General features: G+C 41.6%; 1 protein-coding gene and 1 pseudogene across 8 annotated transcripts in view; both read right to left on the bottom strand.

Moving 5' to 3' along the window:
• Window positions 1–12,609, bottom strand: part of PHF20L1 (PHD finger protein 20 like 1) — an 82,220-nt gene extending 69,611 nt beyond the window's left edge. For 2 of the 8 annotated variants that reach the window (XM_070748312.1, XM_070748318.1), the window contains exons 1-2: window positions 12,560–12,609; window positions 9,983–10,097 (exon numbers count right to left, since the gene is read on the bottom strand). In XM_070748312.1, coding sequence (XP_070604413.1) covers window positions 9,983–10,097; window positions 12,560–12,569 — 125 coding nt within the window. In that variant the 5' untranslated portion in view covers window positions 12,570–12,609. The other 6 variants (XM_070748319.1, XM_070748320.1, XM_070748313.1 and 3 more) reach the window with 5 other exon arrangements.
• An 8,058-nt stretch (window positions 12,610–20,667) lies between these two features.
• Window positions 20,668–21,339, bottom strand: LOC139166000 (phospholipid scramblase 1 pseudogene; annotated as a pseudogene).
• Between the last annotated feature and the right edge of the window lie 519 nt (window positions 21,340–21,858).

Here is a 21,858-nt window from a genome sequence, read left to right as displayed (position 1 = left end):
GGAGCTGAGCTAGGACAACAGCTCGCATGCCAGCAGATATGGCTTTGCGAGCTACCTGTGGCACCCGTGCCATAGGTTTGCCATCTATGGCCTAGTCTCTTCTTACAGTTGTTGTTGTTTTAAATTATTCATTACTGGTATACAGTGATCCCTCGATTATCGCGAGGGTTCCGTTCCAAGACCCCTCGCGATAATCGATTTTTCGCGATGTAGGGTTGCAGAAGTAAAAACACCATCTGCACATGTGCGCCCTTTTTCCATGGCCGCGCATGCGCAGATGGTGGAGTTTGCGTGGGCGGCGGGGAAACCTGGATCTTCGTCTGCTCGCTGCTGCTGCGGCCGCCCAGCAGCTGATCTGCTCGGCGGCAGCAGCGAGGAGACGAATCGAGCTTTCCCCTTTGCGTGGGCGGCAGGGAAACCCCGATTCGGCTCCTCGCTGCTGCCGCCGAGCAGATCAGATGCTGGGCGGCCGCGGCAGCAGCAAGGAGCCGAATCGGGCTTTCCCCTTTGCGTGGGCGGCGGGGAAACCCCGATTCGGCTCCTCGCTGCTGCCGCCAAGCAGATCAGATGCTGGGCGGGCCGCGGCAGCAGCAAGGAGCCGAATCGGGCTTTCCCCTTTGCGTGGGCGGCGGGGAAACCCCGATTCGGCTCCTCGCTGCTGCCGCCGAGCAGATCAGATGCTGGGCGGCCGCGGCAGCAGCGAGGAGCCGAATCGGGCTTTCCCCTTTGCGTGGGCGGCGGGGAAACCCCGATTCGACTCCTCGCTGCTGCTGCAGCAGCAGCAAGCAGACAAAAATCGGGGTTTCCCCGCCGCCCACGCAAAGGGGAAACCCCGGCTCCTCGCTGATGCCCCCGCTCGCCCGCCCGCCCGCCAGCAAGAGGGGGACAGATAGAGAAAGAGAGAGAAGGAAAGAGATGAGAGAGGGAGGAAGAGAGTGTGAGAGAGGAAGAAGCAAGATAGAGAAAGAGAGAGAGAAAGAAAGATGAGAAAGGAAAGGAGTGACGTCATCGGGTGGGAAAAATCACGATATAGCGTTTCGCGAAGATCGAGATCGCGAAACTCGAGAGATCACTGTATATAATTCATACCCTTTACCAGTGGGTAAATTTTCCATAAGACTTTCTTCAAAACACTGTTGTGGATCCAAAATCCATGCAGTTAAAAGTGTATGTAATTTAAATAAACTGGAAGTGCAAACAAAGCGCGGTGATCTCTCACATGCAGAGATCTGGGTAGGTCAAACTGGGGTTTAGTTTTGAATAGTTCTGTGCAAGATCATAACGAATGAAACACAGAATATTAGCCATTCCCAATATCTCGTCTTTAAGAATTAAAAACTCCTATAAAAGCTTTGCTAGCTGGGGAATTCAAGTATATCCAAATCCAATCAGAAAACTCAAAGCTGGAAAATGCATCCCTATATAAGATAGGATATTAATTGCTGCTTCAAATTAAGATTCTCCCACTTAGTTTTATCAACTGAGAAGATATGGATTGACAATTTTCTTGAAGCCACAGAAATAGCCCAGGTATTTCTTACGCCACCCCTACAATTAACTGTTTTCAAAACAGAACAGCTTTTAATCAGTTCCTTGGCTAATAATGTGAATATCAAAGGTAAAAATACTCAACCTCTAAATCTTATTGACACAGCAGTAACATGAGGTGTTATCAGGAATCCCCTGAGAAAGTCACTGATAAGAATGCAAGGGAGGAAAGCTATGGTTTTTGTGCTAGATTTAATCAACAGAAGGTATTAATTCATAATATAACTACTGTATATATTTCCTAAACTACCATATGCTTAAAATAATAAATTAAGGGGGAAAGTATCCAATGTAACTATTTTATATTGCTTATCTTACCAATGATAAACAGTCAGGGGGACAGCTATTTAGCCCAACCTAATGTCAAGTCTTGAGATATGCAACGTTTAGTGTAGTATAGTACTTTCATTTCAATAATTAATATATTTAATATATGATGTTAAACACGGATGACCCACTTTGTGATCAGATGCTGCTATTAAACCACCTTAGGATTGCCTTTTATTCTCTCCTCCTTATGTAGCCATCTACTTTGCTTGATTTGAGTCATGTACATTTCAATCCATGATTTTTACATGATTTCAATACATTCTGATTTTATTTGTTAGCTGATTCAATATTTAATGGAACTCTACTGTTTTCTTTCCAAAATAACCAGAAAAAATAAATTTTCAAATTCACATTTTTCCGTAAGTTGGCAGAGCCAATCCAACGTTCTCCCGTTTTCTTTGTTTTTAAAGAGCAAGATACATGCAGAGATTCTATTTATTAAATCTGAAATATTCAAATTAACATAGATTTTAGCTATACATTCAGGGACATTACTATACTGCTTGTTTTATCTAGAGCCAGAATGCTGTAGAAAACTAGTTCATTCTAGTAATTAAGGCACCAAGCTAAAAATTAGGAGACTGTAAATTCTAGTCCCGCCTTAGGCAATAAATCCAGTTAGGTGACCTTGAGCCCATCACTCTAGTTCAGCACTCAAGAGAAGGAAATGGCAAACATCTCTTTCCCTTCTCTTCCCCCATCCCCCTCTCTCTCACACATACCCCTGGACTCTGCGTAGATGCAACAGGATTAAGTTTAGCTATAGAGCAATGATTTGTTTCCCATCTTTTTTTGATCACTGCAAGTTTCTGCAAATTACTTTTGAGATAATAAGATATATTGGCATGAAAGGAATGGATACTTGTATATCACACAGCTCTGCTAAAAATATGACAGTTGCCTTGGACATAAACTGGACCAGATATATTTTGGAAGAAAACCAGAGCATGAGAATTTATAATCTGTCTCTTATTAGACAGCTTTAAGTTGCCCTTTCAGATAATCCATTGCTATGAACTATCACTCTATTCTCATTTATGATTAATCTTACAAATTGAAGATGATAATAAAAGTATCTGAAAAATTCCAATGGCAGCTGCTCTCCTGCCTAGGTGTTCCTTCTCCTTCATAATTACAGTGCTTTTAATTTTTCCAAAATGAAATTTTACTTTCCAAGCTGTGGAAGGCAAAGACCATAAAACCCACATCTACTTGGAGCCACAAACATGGCAAAGATAGTATTAGGTCGGAATAAAATCTAAGCACTGTTGCCTATTATAAGGTTAAAACATTAAAGAGGAACAGTGAAATCAATATAGCAATAAAGAAAGGATATTAATTATGTAAGATGCTTTACCTGGGGCTATTAAAGATAATCTTTAAAAACATACTGGTCAGTTATTTTAAAATAACATATTAAAGGCAAATTTTAGCAAAATGAAATAGCCAAGCTATTTAAAAAAATAACCCCTTTGTACGCATTTTCCCCCAGCTCTGCCACAGCTGCATATTTTAATATTACAGTAAAGATGATCAACAATTCTTCCTCATTCCTGGTGTTATCAATACTCCAGTCCTAGAAAACATGTTCAAAATGTACTAAACGCCTTCCAGAGAAGTACTTATCCAAAGGAGGGGAAAAGGATTGCAGTACTCTTAAATTTAAATTTGATGAGCCTTACTCTCAGCTCCTCTTTGTAGTATTGATTATAAAGGTATTCCTTAAGTGAGAACCATTCATTTAGCAACTGTGCAGTTACAATGGCGCTGGGGGAAAAAGTGATTTAAAACTGGCTCTTGCCCTTAGACCCATGGTGATGGAGGGGTTAGAATAAAGTATGGCAGGCTAATTCTGCTGACTGCCAGGAGTTCGATCCTGATTGGCTCAAAGTTGGCTCAGCCTTCCATTCTTTCAAAGTCGGTAAAATGAGAAGCCAGACTGTTGAGGGCAATACAATATGCTGACTCTGCAAACCACTTAAAGAGGGCTATAAAGCACTACAAAGCGGTATATAGGTCTAAGTGCTATTGCCATTGCTACATGAAGACCTAATCATCTTCGGAAAACTGAATCCAAGACTGATATCAGTATGTACATTTGGGGTTCATTGTACTACTTCATTTACATTGTTAGAATTAAGTGAATCGGAATCAGGAAGAGAATGATAAGTGCAGAATAGAGTAGAATAGAATAGAATAGAACAAGAATTCTTTATTGGCCAAGTGTGATTCGACACACAAGTAATTTGTCTTTTGTGTATATGCTCTCAGTGTACATAAATGCATACATTATGCCACAGGTCACCAAAACAAAACCAGGAGAACATGTCAACTCCCATATGATGAGCCCTGGTGGCACAAGTGCTTAGAATGCGAACTAATTCTGCTGATTGCTAGCAGTTCGATTCTCATGGGCTCAAGGCTGACTCAGCCTTTTACACAGTGTAAAAGCACTATTGTATATAAGTCTGAGTGATATTGATATTATGAGCATCGCAGCACTCCCAGGCATAGTTCCCTCTAAGCTAAGCAGTGAGCAGTCGCTCACTTAAAAATCATCATCAACTCAGAGTTTTCCAAACCTGCCCAGAAGCCGAGAGGGAAAGAGTGAGAGGGAAGGAGAGAGAGAGGAAGAGAGAGAAACAGATAGAAAAAAGAGAGGAAGCAGAAGAGAAAGAAAAAGAATGGGAGTAAGGAAGAGAGAAAGAAAATCAAAATCTAGTTTGAAACTAGCTCAACTATTTAAGTGGCATTTTGATATTGATAGAGTTGCCCTATTATGAGCTCACTGTTATAGACACACAGTACAGTATTTTATTTTGAAATTCTCTGAGGCAAAACAGGGTGGGTTTTTTATTTGTTTGTTTGTTTGTTTACTTACTTACTTATTTACTTATTTATTATTTCTGTGCCGCCCAGTCCCGAAGGGACTGCCGCTCAGACACTATACTTTTCCGCCCACCCCCCAAAAAAATTAGAAGGAACACTGCCCCCAGGATCATGTAATCAAAATTCAGGTGCTTGGCAACCAGCATATATTAATGAATGGTTTAGGAGGCCAAGGTCCATTTGCAACCTTCCCACCTAGCTACTGCCAAACACAGTCAATTTGGGGGGTACTGGGGAGGGGAGTGGCATTAACTTAATGACCATGAGATTTACTTAATAATGGCAGTGATTCACTTAACAAGTGAATTGGCAAAATTGTGGTTAAAAGTTCATCAAATCAGACCTGGCTCACTTAACAAATTCCTCGCATAGCAACAAAAATTATAGTTCTAAAAGTCAAGGACCGCCAGTTCCGCACAATTAACAGATGTCTCAAATGTGCTTGGTATAAGAACTGACAAAATTTTACAATCCCTAACAGTTTAGATGGCATCTTTTATTTAAAAGCCTCTGCAAGGATGCATCAGCTTTATATACTTTCTTTCCAAATTGCAACAACTCCATAAATAAGCACAGTGGCCCTCATGTTTCTACATTACCTGCAAAATCCTTGATGCAAATAAAAATGGCAGGGAATATTTTTATTTTTTTAATTCCAGGGAATACTGCAATCCAAAAGTTCCTTGGCAGGGCAACAATTTCCCATTAAAGTACCTAGCAGGAAACTATGCTAGCAAGCCTACCAAACATCCTTATACCATATTTTAAAAGAATTTTCTCCACAATGGGTAAAACAGGTATTTCCTGTATTAATGGAATATCGTGAAGGGTGGGTGGGTGTGTGGGTATATACACTGCACTTCAACCTGGATTGGCTCAAAGGTAATCAGTCATCTATAGCTGATTACCATATTTTTCAGAGTATAAGACAAACTTTTTCCCCACCTAAAAGAGAGTGGAAATGTTGATGCATCTTATACACCAATCATTTTTGGTCTCCCAAAGCTCCACCTCACGCAAAACGGGTGCGGAGAGTATTTTGGCGGTCTGCAGAGTGCTCCTGGGGTTGGGGGAGGACAAAAACCTTTTATTGTTGTTGTTGTTACTTACCCCTTTGAACTCTTAGTGCATCTTATACACCGGTGTGTCTTATAGTCCGAAAAATACGGTAGGCATTCAGAGAGAGTGACTTCCATTTTGTTACCGCAATATCCTAAATTACAACTTCGGATAACTCCCAAGCTAAACGACAATATTATCTTTTGCTCTATTAATTAGTGAACGGGGGGGGGGGGAGTCTATTGTGCACTGGTGCTGATTGGGGGAATATAAAAGCATTATTTCAAGTGGAAACAGATACTTATTATCAGGTTAATCAATTTAAATTCTGATCCTTTATTAAAAAAATACAAGAAATGTGTGTATTTCCACAGGATAAAAATGTGGGTGTCTATTGGTGACTTTTTTATACTTTTAACAGGAGAATATTTTTCCTCAAATCAGATTTGATGTCAACCAATTTATGTGCTCATATTATCCTTAATTGAACCAATTAGTGTGATATAGGTACCATTTCATGTTAATTTATATATTTATGATAGCTATTTGCATGCTGCCTGGTCTTTCTCTGATCATGCCTGAATAAAAGTATTACAAGTACCACCATATTTTCCTCTAAATTGTATTTAAATGGAGCATGAAAGGATCCATTTTTACAAAACAAATGACTTTTTCACCCTTTTGAACAGATACATGTGAATCACTGGATGTCTAGGAATCACAGATGACGGCCTTAGTGTGCAAAGTTCATGATTCTTTTTTTAAAAGGAAGAAAAACGGGGGGGGGGATTAAAGAACTTTTAAGCACAAACACAAGATCCTGTGCATCAAAATTATATAAAGTTATTATGGTATAAGAGCTTTAAAAATAAATTTATCCCCACTGTGCATCTGAACGGAATCATAGAAAACATAGATAATAGGAGGAAGATAAAACACCTGGTATATTACAAGTCTTTCAAGTGGAACACTTGCAACTATTTTATTTCAAGCATTTATAAGCCCAACACAAAGAATGTGGCTCTAGACAGTTTACAACACAAATAAACATTAAGAAGACATGCCGTACTTCATTAAAATAATACTCAGTCCTTGAAATTAGAAAAAAAACCCAGAATAATTAAAATAGTCACAAGAGGCCTCTCCCTGATTTCTGACACAACCCAAGTGTCTAGAGAAAAAGTCAGTTTTTAACTATTTTTTGAAAAGTAAAAAGCATTGGGGCTTATCCTATATCGGGGAGGAGATCCATTGAGGGAACATTGTGTGTCCTGTTAAGGTTACCCACAGAAAAGTATATGATTCTAACTCATTAGGTTACCAATGTTTTTCAATTTCATTCCTGACTGTGCAATACAAAATCAAATGTAGCTACAGAATGTTTGTGTGTGTGTGTGTGTATTGTGTGTGTTTGCCTGTTAGTCTATGTCTACATCAACAGGAAAAGCTTCCAGACTTAATTGATTATATTGAAAGCAGTTTATGATGTATGCTGAATTCTTTACTTCAATACAGGCAGTCCTCACTTTACGACTGTATTTGAACTTGGAATTGGAATAAGTCATGCCATTCATTATGCAGATCATTACATGACCATGACCAATTTTACTACCTTTTAAAAAATATATATTTTATTATTTTCAAAGACAAAACAAGACAAACATACATAGAAATACAAAACAAAACACCTAACAAAAAAAGGAGCTGCAATCGCTCTGCTCAAAATAGAAGCCTCCATAATAAGAAAACTTTTGTTAATTAGATCATTTCAAAGGATCTTTTCTTTACTATCTTTTTAAAGAGGTCATTAAGCAAACAAGGTGGTTGTAAAACAAACAGTGGTCGTTAAGGGAACCCATTGTCCAAAGGGTGTTTTTTGCCAGAAACAAACAAATGCCAGATTTGTTTAAATCAAGACACAATTGCGAGAGCCTGCAAATGGCCATAAATGCAAGTCAGCTGCTCAGCCACCAAAATACTATCAGGTGATCTATCAGAAGGGTCTTGGCCACTGGACCGCTGAATCCAGCTTATCATTTTTTTGTGTGTGTGGTCTTTTTTAACTTCAACTGATTGTAAATTGAGGATTACTTTACTGCTGGAGATCTACAACAATGCCTCTTTAAATAAAATGTTTCAAACCTCTTTCAGTGAGGCTTAGACAGTCTTAACCCTGCTGTTCTGCTGGGGTCTATGTGACCCGAAATGAAATTTGAAACTTGTGATTAATTGACTTTTCCTCATTTGAGGGGTTCTTACTATAAGTGTGGGGTTTTTTATTCATTTTGTTTCCTTTTTGCTACACTTTTTGCTACATTTTGTTACACCTGAAACAGTACACGTGTATAGTAAATGTGAACACAAAAGCAGGGTATTAATGATATAGAGTTTGCTGACCATGAAAACCATTCAGGGGTTACCTGGTTAAATGTTGTTTCAAAAAGACTGACAGAAGCGGTATCAGCCATGTTAAGAATCGTATAAAATATTAAGTGCGCTTCTTATGATTATAAGATAACATATTCAGCTAAACAGTTTAATATTAACTGGATGCCCTGGAGAATGCTTAAAAAGTGAGGATGTCAGCTCACTTGGAAGCATACAATGGGGACGGGAATAAATTACTTATCTGTCTATTACCATATTTTGATTTAAATTTTGTAAATTTTGTTCATATAGTATTACAATCACTGACATCATTTAAAGACATAGATATAAAGCATGGGGGCATAGCAATAAATGGGTTTTTAAAAAGATAGATTTATAATCTTGTAAGTTCATATTCTGTTTATGAATTGACCCATCTCTTGAAGTAAAAAGACTATGTGCATTATTACAAAGTTTTCACAACAAGTTTATAAATTCCATCTAATTACATTCTTTATTTTAATTTTATTTCTTTTTCGTTCCACATTTATTATTCTTATAAATAACTCAAGGTTGCAAACATATCTAATACACCTTGCTCCTTTATATTTTGTTTTTGTTGTACGCCACCCAGACTCCATATGGAGATGGCTTATAAATCAAATAAATTCAATTAAAATCCACTTCTTCCTATTTTCCCCACAATGAAAACAGAGATAAGTTTGGCTGAGAGAGTCAGAGGCCCAAATTTACCTTGATGGCTTTCAGACTTAAAACAGGACTAGAAATCACTGTTGCCTGGTTCCTAGCCTCATGCCTCAATCACCACATTCTTTACATGGAATATATTATTGTTTCTTGTATTTTTCTATTCTTTTTTTTGTTCTTTTTATTTTCTCTTTTTTGTGTATCAAAGTAATCTTTCCTAATTTTAAAAAGTTTTTTAAAACCCTAATTATTTTAAGTATTTTTAGAAACTATGTTAATGTTCTGGTTGGAGCTATTGTACATTGTATGAAGATGTCCTCTACTAAGCCAGCCATATACAGTACATGCAGTCTTTGATTTACAACAGTTCATTTAGTAACCATCTGAAGTTATAACAGTACAGTGGTACCTCTACTTATGAACTTAATTCATTCCGTGACCAGGTTCTTAAGTAGAAACGTTTGTAAGAAAAAGCAATTTTTCCCATAGGAATCAATGTAAAAGCAAATAATGTGTGCGATTGGGGAAACCATAGGGAGGGTGGAGGCCCTGTTTCCTCCCAGGAGATTCCTAGAGACGCCCCAAGGAGGCTTCTCCCTGCCTTTTCCGGTTACAGTTTCGGAGGCTCAGATTTATAAGTGGAAAATGGTTCTTGAGAAGAGGCAAAAAAAATCTTGAACACCCGTTTTTTATCTAGAAAAGTTTGTAAGTAGAGGCGTTCTTAGGCAGAGGTACTACTGTACTGAAGAAAGTAACTTATGGTAGTTTTTCATACTTACAACAGTTGAAACATGATCAAAATTCAGAGTTTTGGCAACTGACATGTATTTATGTCACTTACAGTGCCCTGAGATCATGTGATCATCTTTTGTGAACCAATGACAACAAAAGTCAATGGGGAAGCCAGATTCACTTAACAATAGTGTGACTAACTTAATAACTGCTGTGATTCGATTAATAACTATGGCAAGAGAGGTCATAAAATGGGGCAGAACTTACTTAGGGAATATCTCTTAGCAACATAACTTTTGGGCTCATTTGTGATCATAAATTGTGGATCAACTGTAATCAGGTTTCATACCATTTTTGTAGATAATCCAGGGCTTCCAAACGAGCACCAATTTCAAATGTAATCCCGGGACGATGTGGAGGCTTTCTGCTCATTTTGATAATCTTCAATCTATCCTTCTTGTTTACTGCACAAAGGAGAAAAAAAATCCTGGAATTAAAGAAAACTTTCAAATCTGTCCACACATACGCAAAATATCACAAATCCAATAACCGCATTTTCACGACGTTAACATAAAAACAAAAATTGTATTATGATGCAAGTACCCAAAATTTATAAAGAGTTATGATGGCTCAACAAGTACTGCATGTTATCTTTATAATTGTTCATAATGCCATATTGATATGTTTATCTGTTGCCTAGATATAGGGCTGCCTATTTCTGGAAAGTCTTATGAATTCAAACAGGATTTATCCCAAATTAACACACACAGTATAGAGAATTCTCAGATTGTGGCCAATCTAAAAATTCGGCTACTGATTCATTTTCCTATGTTGATTTTCATCTGTGGATTAATTCTGTTGTGTTTGTTTTAATTATGAATTTCCACACCCTAGTCTAAATGTATCTTTTCTTTTATGTACACTGAGATCATATGCACGAAGTCAAATTCCTTGTGTGTCCAATCACACATGGTCAAAAAAATTATATTCTACTATTATTCTATTGAATACAAATTTCTTATTGAGACAATGATGAAACTGAAACACATATGTTGCTCTAATTTAAGTGAGCATCAACATATTCCAGGACAAACATATTTCCCTATGGGCTGACTACATGTCATCCTCAGCTTATGTCATCCTTCACTTATTTATTTATTTATTAATTGGATTTGTATGCCACACCTCTCTGAGGACTTGTGGCCGTTGGAAGTTATACTGAAAAAAAAGTGAGTTATGTCCTTTTTTCACACCTACAATCATTGCAACTTCCCTGCGTGATCATAATGCAGATGGATTGACAATTGACTTATGTTTTTGACTGCTGCAGTGTCCTGAAGTCGTGCAATCCACTTTCTGACAAGCAAAGTCAAGGGGAAGCCGCATTTGCTTCACACGTTTAAATTCAGTTACTGTGGATTTACCGACCACGTCTGCTGGAACAAATTTCCAGCAGACGTGGTTGGTAAATCCACAGTAACTGAATTTAAACATGCCTGGGAGAAACATATATCCATCCTACGATAAAATACAGGAAATAGTATAAGGGCAGACTAGATGGACCATGAGGTCTTTTTCTGCCATCAGTCTATGTTTCTGCAATGACATCATTAAATTAACAGCTGCAGTGATTCCCCCAACAACTCTGGTGAGAAAAGTTGTAAAAATGGGGCAAAATTCATTTAACACCTGCCTTGCTTTGCAACAGAAATTTGGGGCTCAATTGCGGTCGTTAAGTCAAGAAGTACTTGCACACTAGTCCATCCACACTGTTAAAATTCAACATAACTAGAGGGGTTAATAATAAGCAAGTGGAACCTCGCTTATCTGACAGGATTTTAGGATGCTGTGACTGAAATTGGGAGTATGAAATTACAGCCTATACACCATGAAAAGTGAAGGAGGGCGGCAATTTCTTCCAGGAATATTTTTCCTCCTACTTTTGCCTTACCTCTAGGTTTTATTCGGAACAAAAACCCTTCACAAAATCACCCTCCATCTAAGGCAGTGTTTCCCAACCTTGGCAACTTGGGAGATATTTGGACTTCAACTCACAGAATCCCCCAGCCAGCAAATGCTGGCTGGGGAATTCTGGGAGTTGAAGTCCAAATATCTTCAAGTTGCCAAAGTTTGGGAAACATTGATCTAAGGGACACCGGTATCCCCCCCCCCCAAAAAAAATCCTTAGAACTCTTTTTTTTGAGGGGGGGATACAAAGAGCCCTTCAAGCAGCTTGACAGTGGAAATAGTCTTTCTGAACTATCTCCAAAGGATCTCTCTGTGGTCTCCCATCCCAAAGTCCACCTTACGCAGCTAGTCCCCATTCAGGCCTCGACGTCCGTTTTTTTTTAGACCCTTCAACAGGGACTCAGCCACCCCAACAGACATCGAGGTCCCTCACACTTCAGTCCCCCCTAGAAGAAATAATCATTCGGGGTTGTTTTTCTTAAAGGGAGGGATGCCGTTCTGTCCCCCCAACCCCACCACAGGGCGCCCCCAGCCCTTCTGGGCCTACTTCCGACCTCGAAGCCTTCCAAGGCCCGCCTGAGGGGATTTTCGAGACAGGGCAAGAAGGCCTCCCCGTCTCGGGCTTCTTCCACAAGCCGGGCAGGCCCGCCTAGGCAGACGGTGGCGGAGGAGGCCGCTGAGGGTCGTTTTTCTCCCCCCCCCCCCCACCTCATCCAGGCCTTGCCTGGGACCCACTCGGGAAAGAGGCCTTTCACCGCCACGGCCCGCCCTTACCCGCCGCTGCTCCCAGCCCCCGTCGGGAACGCAGGCCTCCCCGCCCCCCGCGCGCTCGCTCCCCGCGGAGGGTCAGCAGCCGCGAAGCTGCTGCCGCCGCCGCCGTCCGCCCGCTTCTTCCTCCTCAGCGAGCCCCATCGCCGTCGACCCCCACGGCCCCGCCTCTCGCCCCCAGCGCGCGGACCTGACGTCATAGGCCTGCGACGCGCGAGCGAAGCCGAGCTTGGCGCCGCCATGTCATCACGTGACGGGGAAAGAGGGATGGGAGGGGGAAGCCGGCTTGCTTGCAAGGGAGAAAAGCCGGCGGGCAAACATGGGCGCATGCGTTTTTTCAAGGGCGGGGGCAGGGAGGGAGGGAGACAATGGAGCGAATCCATTAAGGGCAGAACTGGGATGCACCTGTTGATACAGGAGACAGGACGTCCTCGATTTACGACTGCAAACGGCCCTCCCCCCAATTCCTGCTGTTAAGTGAGACATTTGTGATCTGTGCCTCATTTTGCCATCTTTTTTTGCCTCGGCTGTTAAAGTGAAAAACATTGAGGTTGATAAGTTAGTAGTAATCCCGTTGTTAAACGAATCTGGCTTCCCTATTAACTTTGCTGGTCAAAAGGGCGCAAAAGTTGAGGTGCAAGGCACATTATTCACATTTACAAAATCCTGGGGAACAATGAGGGGGGGGGGCTAAAAAAAGTTTTGACAAAAAAATCTCCCTCTTCCTCCCTTTCGCTCTATTTCTCTTTCTCCCTCTTTCTCTCCCTTCCTCTCTTTTTTGCTCTCTTTCTCCCTCCTTCTCTCCCTCTATGTCTTTCCCTCACCCTCCTTCCCCCTCTTTCTCTCTCTCTTGCTTTCTCTCTCTCTTGCTGTCTTTCTTTCTTGCTATCTCTCTCTTTTTTTTGCTTTTTCTATCTTTCTCTCTCTCCCCTCTCTCTTTCTCTCCCTCTCTTGCTATCTCTTTCTCTCTCTTGCTATCTCTCTCTTTCTCTCTTTCTCGTACACCATGTCGCAGCAGCGGCATTGGGCAGTAGCCGTGTGGCGGCAGCAGGGTGGTCAGCTGTGAGGCGGAGCTCCAGAACTGAGGCACCGACGGCAGCGGCTGGACGTGTTGCTAGACACCGTACATGCTGGCGTTGCGCTGGGCGTGGGGCTGGAGCCTCCGTGCCGGCCCAGCCAGCAGGCAAGTGCCAGCCACGCAATGCCAGCATGTACGGCGTACAGCAACATGTCCAGCCACTGCTGTCGGTGCCTCTGTTCTGGAGTTCTGGCTCACAGCCGACCACCTTGCTGCCACCCAGCGGCTACTACCTGGTGCCGTTGCTGCCGCCGCCCTCTCACTGCCTCTGCCCTCCCGCCAGGCCCCAAAGCTCACCTGCTGCTGCTGCCAGGGAAGCTCCAGCCGGGCGGGACGCTGCAGCTGCCGGAAAACCTGGAAGGCGCAAAGACGGAAGCTCAGCTTCCGGTCTCACAACTTTTTGCTCTTCGCACTCTCAGCAAAAAGTTGCGAGACCAGAAGCTGAGCTTCCTTCTTCGCGGCACACCTGACCATGTCTCGCGGCACACTAGTGTGTGGGAAACACTGATCTAGTCCAACCCCTGCCCCAACCTCATAGCCTACATCTGCCTCTACCTAGGATCAAACTCACAATCTCCTGATTGTGAGCCATGGGTGGCTCCTGGTTTGGCCCGGTTCTAAAAACCAGGCCCAACAGTGGCAGGAAGCTCCGTCCACCCGCCTGCATCACAGACTCCCCCACACACATCTGTTACAACATCTTTCCTCTCAACAACTACTTCAGCTTTAACCACAACAACAGTCGAGCACACAACAGATACAAATTTAAGGAAACCGCTCCAAACTCGACTGCAAGAAATAAGACTTTAGTAACCGAGTAGTTGATGCATAGAACTCACTACCAGACTAGTATCATCACCTAACCCCAAAAACTTTACCCTTACACTATCCACTATTGACCTCTCCTAAGAGATCATTAAGGGGTGTGCATGTTCACCAGCTTGCCTTACATCTCATGTCCTAATGTTTCTCTCTTACTAGTATTATATATTTTAACTAGTATCAATATAAACAGTTATATCTTTGTATACCACCAATACATACTTGACAAAAGAAATTAATAAAATAAAATAAAATAAATTAGTAAACATGTCAGCATGCATGCAAACCATTAGTAAAGGTTTTTAGAACCCATTACTGGTACAAACCACTTGCTAAGCATCCGAAGTTTGCTCACATGTTTCTTTCTGTGGCTTCCCTTTGAGATCAGGTTTCAAAGTATTTCTAACAGGACTTCCGGATTGTGGAACCGTTTTAGATTCACAAATCATAAGCAAAAACCACATAAAAGGTAAGGGTTGCTCCGCATAGGTGTGCTAGTCGTTTCAGACTCTAGGGATGGTGCTAATCTCGGCTGTTCTGTTTTATGTATGATTTGTTTCGGCTGTATGATTGTTTTTAATAAGGGTTTTTAAATTGTTTTTTTTAATATTGGATTTATACTTTCTTTTGCTTGTTGTGAGCCACTCCGAATCCTTGGAGAAAGACGGCATACAAATCTAACAAATCATTATAATAATAATTATTATAATCTCCATTATTAAGATGAAGCGCCAGCGATGTCCAAAGATGTCTCCGTGGTAATATGGCTGGGATGATCTTCCCATCAAAGTGGCTCCTATTTTTCTTCTTAAATTTTTACGTGCTTTCGAACTGCTAGATTGGGAGAAGCTGGGGCAAGTAATGGGAGCTCACTCCGTTACCTGGCGCTAGGGATTTGAACCGTTCTGATCGACAATCTCAGCGTTTTAGCTGCTGAGCCACCATCTCCCTTGTAAAAACCACATAAGCCACATTAAAGCTTAGCATCAACGCTAGTGAACTTATGCTAGATATTCATTTCTTAAGTCCACTTAGGACGGAGTCTTCTGCCGCATGAATCCCAGCGACCGATAAGGTCCCACAGAGTTGGTCTTCTCCGGGTCCCGTCGACTAAACAATGTCATCTGGCGGGCCCCAGGGGAAGAGCCTTCTCTGTGGTGACCCCGGCCCTCCCCCCCGAGATCAGAACTGCCCCCACCCTCCTTCCCTTTCGTAAATTGCTCAAGACCCACCTATATCGCCAGGCATGGGGGAATTGAGACATCTCCCCCAGGGTTATATAGATTATGTATAGTATGCTTGTGTTGTATGACTTTTAAATGATGGGGTTTTTAGATAATTTTTAATATTAGATTTGTTACATTGTATACTGTTATTATTATTGTTGTGAGCCGCCCCGAGTCTGCGGAGAGGGGCGGCATACAAATCTAATAAAACTAAATTAAACTAAACTCAAAATCTGAAGATGAAAGTACTGCAGAGCCTTGATTTAATAGGCTTAACGTAATGGACATTTGATGGAAATTCGCATCTGAACATCCTTAGGAAACAGTGGATAAATCGAGTGCATCCAAAATCGTCTGAATAAAGCAGTAAAGGTTTTGTTAATGTTATGACATCTATGGTGATTTACATCATTTGCATAATGATCATTAAACAAAGGATGAAAATTGCCATATACTGTAGGAGCTTGGTTCATTTTTGCCAGTCCGTATAGTTTTGGTCCAGAAATTCTTCCATGCTTACCAGGTAGCTCTTTGTAATCACTGGTTTAGCTGCTTGTTCTGCAACCGTATCTTTTAAATGATAAGTCCCATCAGTCTCTGTCTATATCTGAAACTATACAACATGTTCAGATGTTTTGGCCGTTGAAAAGAATAATAATAATAATAATAATAATAATAATAATAATAATAATAATAATAATAATAATTGTTATTATTATTATTATTATTATTATTATTATTATTATTATTCTTTTCAACGAAGATAATTCATTTTGTTTTGGCCATTGAAAAGAAAAATAATAATAATAATAATTATTATTATTTTTCTTTTCAACGGCCAAAACATCTGAATTTAAACTAGAATGGAAAGGAAGGGAGGAGGAATTATTACTTTTCATTCAATCCTTATTCAGAACAGAAACATCCAGTTTTTTACCAGCATGATAGAAACCCTAAAACCAGATACATTCCCAGCAGTAGTGGCAATGATGGGGTACTACGAGTATGGTCAGATATGCAGAACCGGTAGAAAAGTTTTGGTCTGGTACACAGAACCGATAGAAAAATTTTGAATTTTTTTCTTTTTTTCCCTTCTGGGCTCTGGGTATTTAATAATAATAATAATTATTATTTATTAGATTTGTATGCCGCCCCTCTCCGTAGACTCGGGGCGGCTCACAGCAATAGTAAAAACAATATACAATAACAAATCTAATAATTAAAATATCTAAAAAACCCTTATTTAAAAGCAAGACATACACACAAACATACCATGCATAAACTATATAGGCCAGGGGAGATGTCTCAATTCCCCCATGCCTGACGGCAGAGGTGGGTTTTAAGGAGTTTACGAAAGGCAAGGATGGTTGGGGCAATCCTAATCTCCGGGGGGAGCTGGTTCCAGAGGGACGGGGCCACCATAGAGAAGGCTCTTCCCCTGGAATAATCCTGTAGATACTACAATTTTGTTGCCTGTATTTCATTTTCTACTTCATCCCTATCTTTGGCTACACATTTCTGTGGACAATGGATATGCTACTCAAAAGTCATTGCCACACTTTCACCACATTCTTCTTTTAGATAGGATGAATAGAAGAGGTAGACAGAAGTGGCTTCAGAACAACAGCTCAACTATTTACAACCCAGCTCCTTGCTGTCAGACAGTCTAACCAATCAGCAGTCGGTATTTTCCCTCCAAAATGGAGGACCTGACTGAAGCTATTGTGAGTGTTCTTCATCCAACTGTGGTAATGATAGATTCTGAGGAGAATGAGCCAGGCCCATCTTGGTACCCTGGGCCAGTGGGGTTACCAGCTGATGCAGGGAGTGAGAGTAAGGGAGAAATAGACTTGGATGAACCTGAAGGACCACCAGAGGTGGCAGATGTGCCAATGACAGTAGAGTCTGACTTAGAGAAGGAGGAGGAAGATCTGGAACCTTTGCTAAATGCCCGCTTTAGAAGATTAAGAAAGAGACAAGAATACTTGTTTGGAAAAAAGAAGTCATCTGTAGATTGTTAATTCTAGGGAATTGTTGACCACTTCCTATGGTATTTAAGGGTGGCGTATGGGTAATTTGGGGTGGAGTTACAATGTTTTGCAATGGAATTGGATGATGTTTGGGGTCTCGGCCAAGTTATGCTAGAAAACTGTTATTTCCCTGATAAAAATCCTTGGAGAAAAAGTGCCTTGGCTGCTAGGAAGCTGTAATTAGTAAGTCTGTGAAACTGGAGAATCCTTATCTCATGAAGGAATGTGAGCAGCTTTGATCTTTGGCAGCAGCCTTGCCTTGGAACCTATATCTTATCTCACCTGCATGACTTTAGCTTGTAAAAAGGACAAGTATAAAAAGACGGATTTGAAATAATTAAATTCTGCCACACGAATCCCAGCGACCGATTAGGTCCCACAGAGTTGGCCTTCTCCGGGTCCCGTCGACTAAACAATGTCGTCTGGCGGGTCCCAGGGGAAGAGCCTTCTCTGTGGTGGCCCTGACTCTCTGGAACCAGCTCCCCCCGGAGATTAGAACTGCCCCCACCCTCCTTGCCTTCCGTAAACTCCTTAAAACTCACCTCTGCCATCAGGCATGGTAGAATTGAGGGATTCCCCCCCCCTCTCCCCCTGGCCTATACAATTTAGGTATGGTATGTCTGTGTGTATGTCTGGTTTAATAATGGGGTTTTTAAATGTTTTTTAAATCTACAGTGTTCCCTCAATTTTCACGGGTTCGAACTTTGCAAAAAGTCTATACCATGGTTTTTCAAAAATATTAATTAAAAAATACTTCGCAGGTTTTTTTCCTATACCATGGTTTTTCCCACCTGATGACATCATATGTCATCGCCAAACTTTTGTCTGCCTTTAATAAATATTTTTTTAAATAAACTTTAATAAATAAACATGGTGAGTAATAATCTAAATGGTTGCTAAAGGAACGTGAAATTGCAATTTAGGGGTTTAAAGTGTTAAGGGAAGGCTTGTGATACTGTTCATAGCCAAAAATAGTGTATTTACTTCCGCATCTCTACTTCGCGGAAATTCGACTTTCGCGGGCGGTCTCGGAACGCATCCCTCACGAAAATCGAGGGAACACTGTATTAGATTTGTCATGAATTGTTTTATTGTATGCTGTGAGCCGCCCCGAGTTTACGGAAAGGGGCGGCATACAAATCTAATAAATGAATGAATGAATGAATGATTGAATGTGTGGGTTCCTCCTTTGTTTTCAAGCTGCATAGGCTGGGATAGAACAGAAGCATAGGTGCTTCAGCCTGAGAATGTAACTTCTTCAACCAGATACAGATAGATAGATGTTTTTCAACTTCAGATTGTGTGGACTTCAAATCCCAGGGACACTGCAACCGTCAAAAATAAGACTCATGTCAACTTGCAAAGCTTTCAAGTTGTCAAGCTTCTGAATTTTGATCACATGACCATGAGGATGCTACGAAGGTCATAAATGTGAAAAAAATTGGTCATACATCATAATTCCAAGTGTCGTAACTTTGAACTAACAATTGTAAATTGAGCACTACCAGTAGTTATTAAACTTGTAGTCAACTTATTCACTTGTTTTTGGCATTCTGCTTTATGTCAGCGCAGTCATTCTGGTTTGAAAGGTATGGTTTTTAATAGTCGATCGAATAACAGGGTTGGGACTTGGGAGAGATCTTCCAGGACTTTCTAGCCCAACCCCCTACTCATCAGCAGCAATTGTGTGATCCCAACCATTCAAAATCCAAATTAACTGAGGAGTTGATTTGCAAACAAAAATGAATATCCTGCTGTGTTGCACTCTCTCTTTTTAATGTCGTTTGGCGGGACCCAGGGGAAGAGCCTTCTCCGTGGCGGCCCCGGCCCATTGGAACCAACTCCCCCCAGAGATTAGAATTTTCCCCACCCTCCTCACCTTTCGTAAACTTCTTATAACCCACCTCTGCTGTCAGGCATGGGGGAACTGAGATATTCTTTCCGCCTAGGCCTTTACAATTTACTCATGGTATGTCTGTATGTATGTTTGGTTTTTATAATAAGGTTTTTTTTAGTTATTTTAGTATTGGATTTGTTACATGCTGTTTTTATCATTGTTGTTAGCCGCCACGAGTCTACGGAGAGGGACGGCATACAAATCCAATAAATAAGTAAGTAAGTAGGTAGGCAGGCAGGCAGGCAGGCAGGCAGGCAAGCAGGCAAGCAGGCAAGCAAGCAAGCAAGCAAGCAAGCAAGCAAGCAAGCAAGCAAGCAAGCAAGCAAGCAAGCAAGCAAGCAAGCAAGCAAGTAAGTAAGTGTTGTGATTCAGTCTGAGGCTCCTCAGGGACCGGCTGGATCTCTGCCGGATCCATGCCCAGAGGAGGAGGACAGTGAACAGGAGGGGGAGGACCAGGCAGACGGGGGAGAGGAACGTCAGGAAGAGGAGGAGGGAGAGCAGCCTGAGACCCCCGGGGGGGCTCTCCCCAGCTAGTAGCCTGGATTCATTGGATGAAGACGCACAGGCTAGAATAGACATGAGGCAGCGACGAGCAGCTCAAAGACGGGGCCAATTAGAAAGGTATTTCCATCCCTGAATTGGCAACAGCTGGGTTTGGGTGTGGTTCTCCTCAGCAGGGTTGAAAAGGCAGGCCTGCCCTTACAGTCTTGTGGAGAGTTATCAACTGGGAGTCCTGTGACCTTGCTTCAATTCTTGGTGTCTCTGATCTTGGCTTGTGGCCTAGAAGTCTGGAAGACTTGGGGGAGGCGTGGGCTTTATTATCTCCAGCGTTGTTTTTGCCAGCAAGAATCCTGTTTTATTGCCTGGCCTTCGTGAAACCTCTGTGAAGCTTCATAGTGTTCCTGTCTGTAAGAACAGTTTTTGTTACCTGTGTTTGCTTTGAATTATATAAACTGCCTTTGCTTGTTACCAGTGTGTCTGGATTCTCTTTTTGGTTGGTGTTGGCGTCTGGGGGGACCCAGACAGAACAGTAAGTAAGTAAATAAATAAATAAACTTGGCTCAGCTCTGTCTCATTAATATCTGTTATCCCAAAATAATCTTGAGTCAGTAATCCTGGCTCCCCAATTTAGCCAAGGAAGAATAGATCAAAACAAGGACTTTTTCTAAAGGTTTTATAATGCAGGCACAGGCAGCTTTTAAGACCAGGCAGTAATTCGTTCTCTACCTGCTCTTGCTCCTCCTCCTATTCAAAGAAAATGAAATCAAGGAGAAAACCAGCCCCGAGCATCACCGCTTTCATTTTAACATCAAGGTCTAGCGGGAAAGAAATTCCAAGGAAATCCACCTCCGTGAACATTTCCTGGAGAATACCTCCCCATTTCTTAGCAATCTTTCCAACCCTGAGCTGTTCATCTAACGTCGTCACCTCAAATACCACATCGCCGAAGCAGGCGGTTGTTATGCAGGGTCCAACGATTTTCAGGACATCTCTGTGGGCTTCGTTTTGGATTACATATTTGGGCAGGCAGGGGTGCCACAGCTGCTGGATGTAGCCAATGGGGAAGCCTGGCGGGGCCTGGACTTCCATTTCTTGCAAGCAGCATGGGCAACAGCAGCCGTCGCAACGGAAAGGTCGCACAAGGTGGATGACCTGCCGTCCCATGCGGTTAGAGATCACCAAGGTAAAAGGCCGCAAGGACCCAAGGCAATTCCTCGCACAGAAATTGTTCTCTTCTGTGGCGAAATACATCATTTCCCCGAGCCGGTTTCGCACTTCGTACTTGTTGGCTGTTTCCAAAGATGTGATAATCTCCAGAATTTCGTATTTCTGGTGGATTAATAACCAATCAAGTTGGGCTAAATATTCCAGCCCAGGGGGACAGATGGCAAACGAAGGGGGTAATGGCATCCACATGTCATTGCGGTTGTAGCCATACGCAGTTAAAGCTGTAGGAGGTTGGTTCATTTTTGCAGATCTGTACAGTTTGGTCCAGAAATCCTTCCATGCTCACCTGGTAGATCTTTGTAGTCACTGGCCTAGTTTCTTGTTCTGCATCGGAGAAGACTCTGCATCCTGTAAACGACAATTGGGCCCCATCAGCCTCTGTCTATATCAGAAAATATACAACCCAACGCTTTGCAAGTGTTAAACAGGCTGCTTTGGGGCCTATTATTGTGTCACAATTTTTGTACCTCAACTTTCTTCCCTGAACTTTCCTGAAAACCCAGACAGACCTAAAAAAACCCAACCCAGACAGGTAAAAGGAAAATAGGATCCTCCTGTATGGCTCTCTTGACTTCCAGTAAAGAAAATTTCCAGTTGAACCAATAAGATGGTGAGCAACAACGGGCACCCCTCCTGGATCAAGTAAGACATTGTGAGAGCAGTTTCAGCTGCTTTGAAGTCTCAAAGGGTCCTATTTATGTACCAAGC

This window comes from Erythrolamprus reginae, chromosome 3, assembly GCF_031021105.1.
Source record: "Erythrolamprus reginae isolate rEryReg1 chromosome 3, rEryReg1.hap1, whole genome shotgun sequence".
NCBI lineage: Eukaryota > Metazoa > Chordata > Lepidosauria > Squamata > Dipsadidae > Erythrolamprus > Erythrolamprus reginae.
Note: the sequence above shows the minus strand (reverse complement) of the source record. Positions and strands in the feature narration are given on the sequence as shown.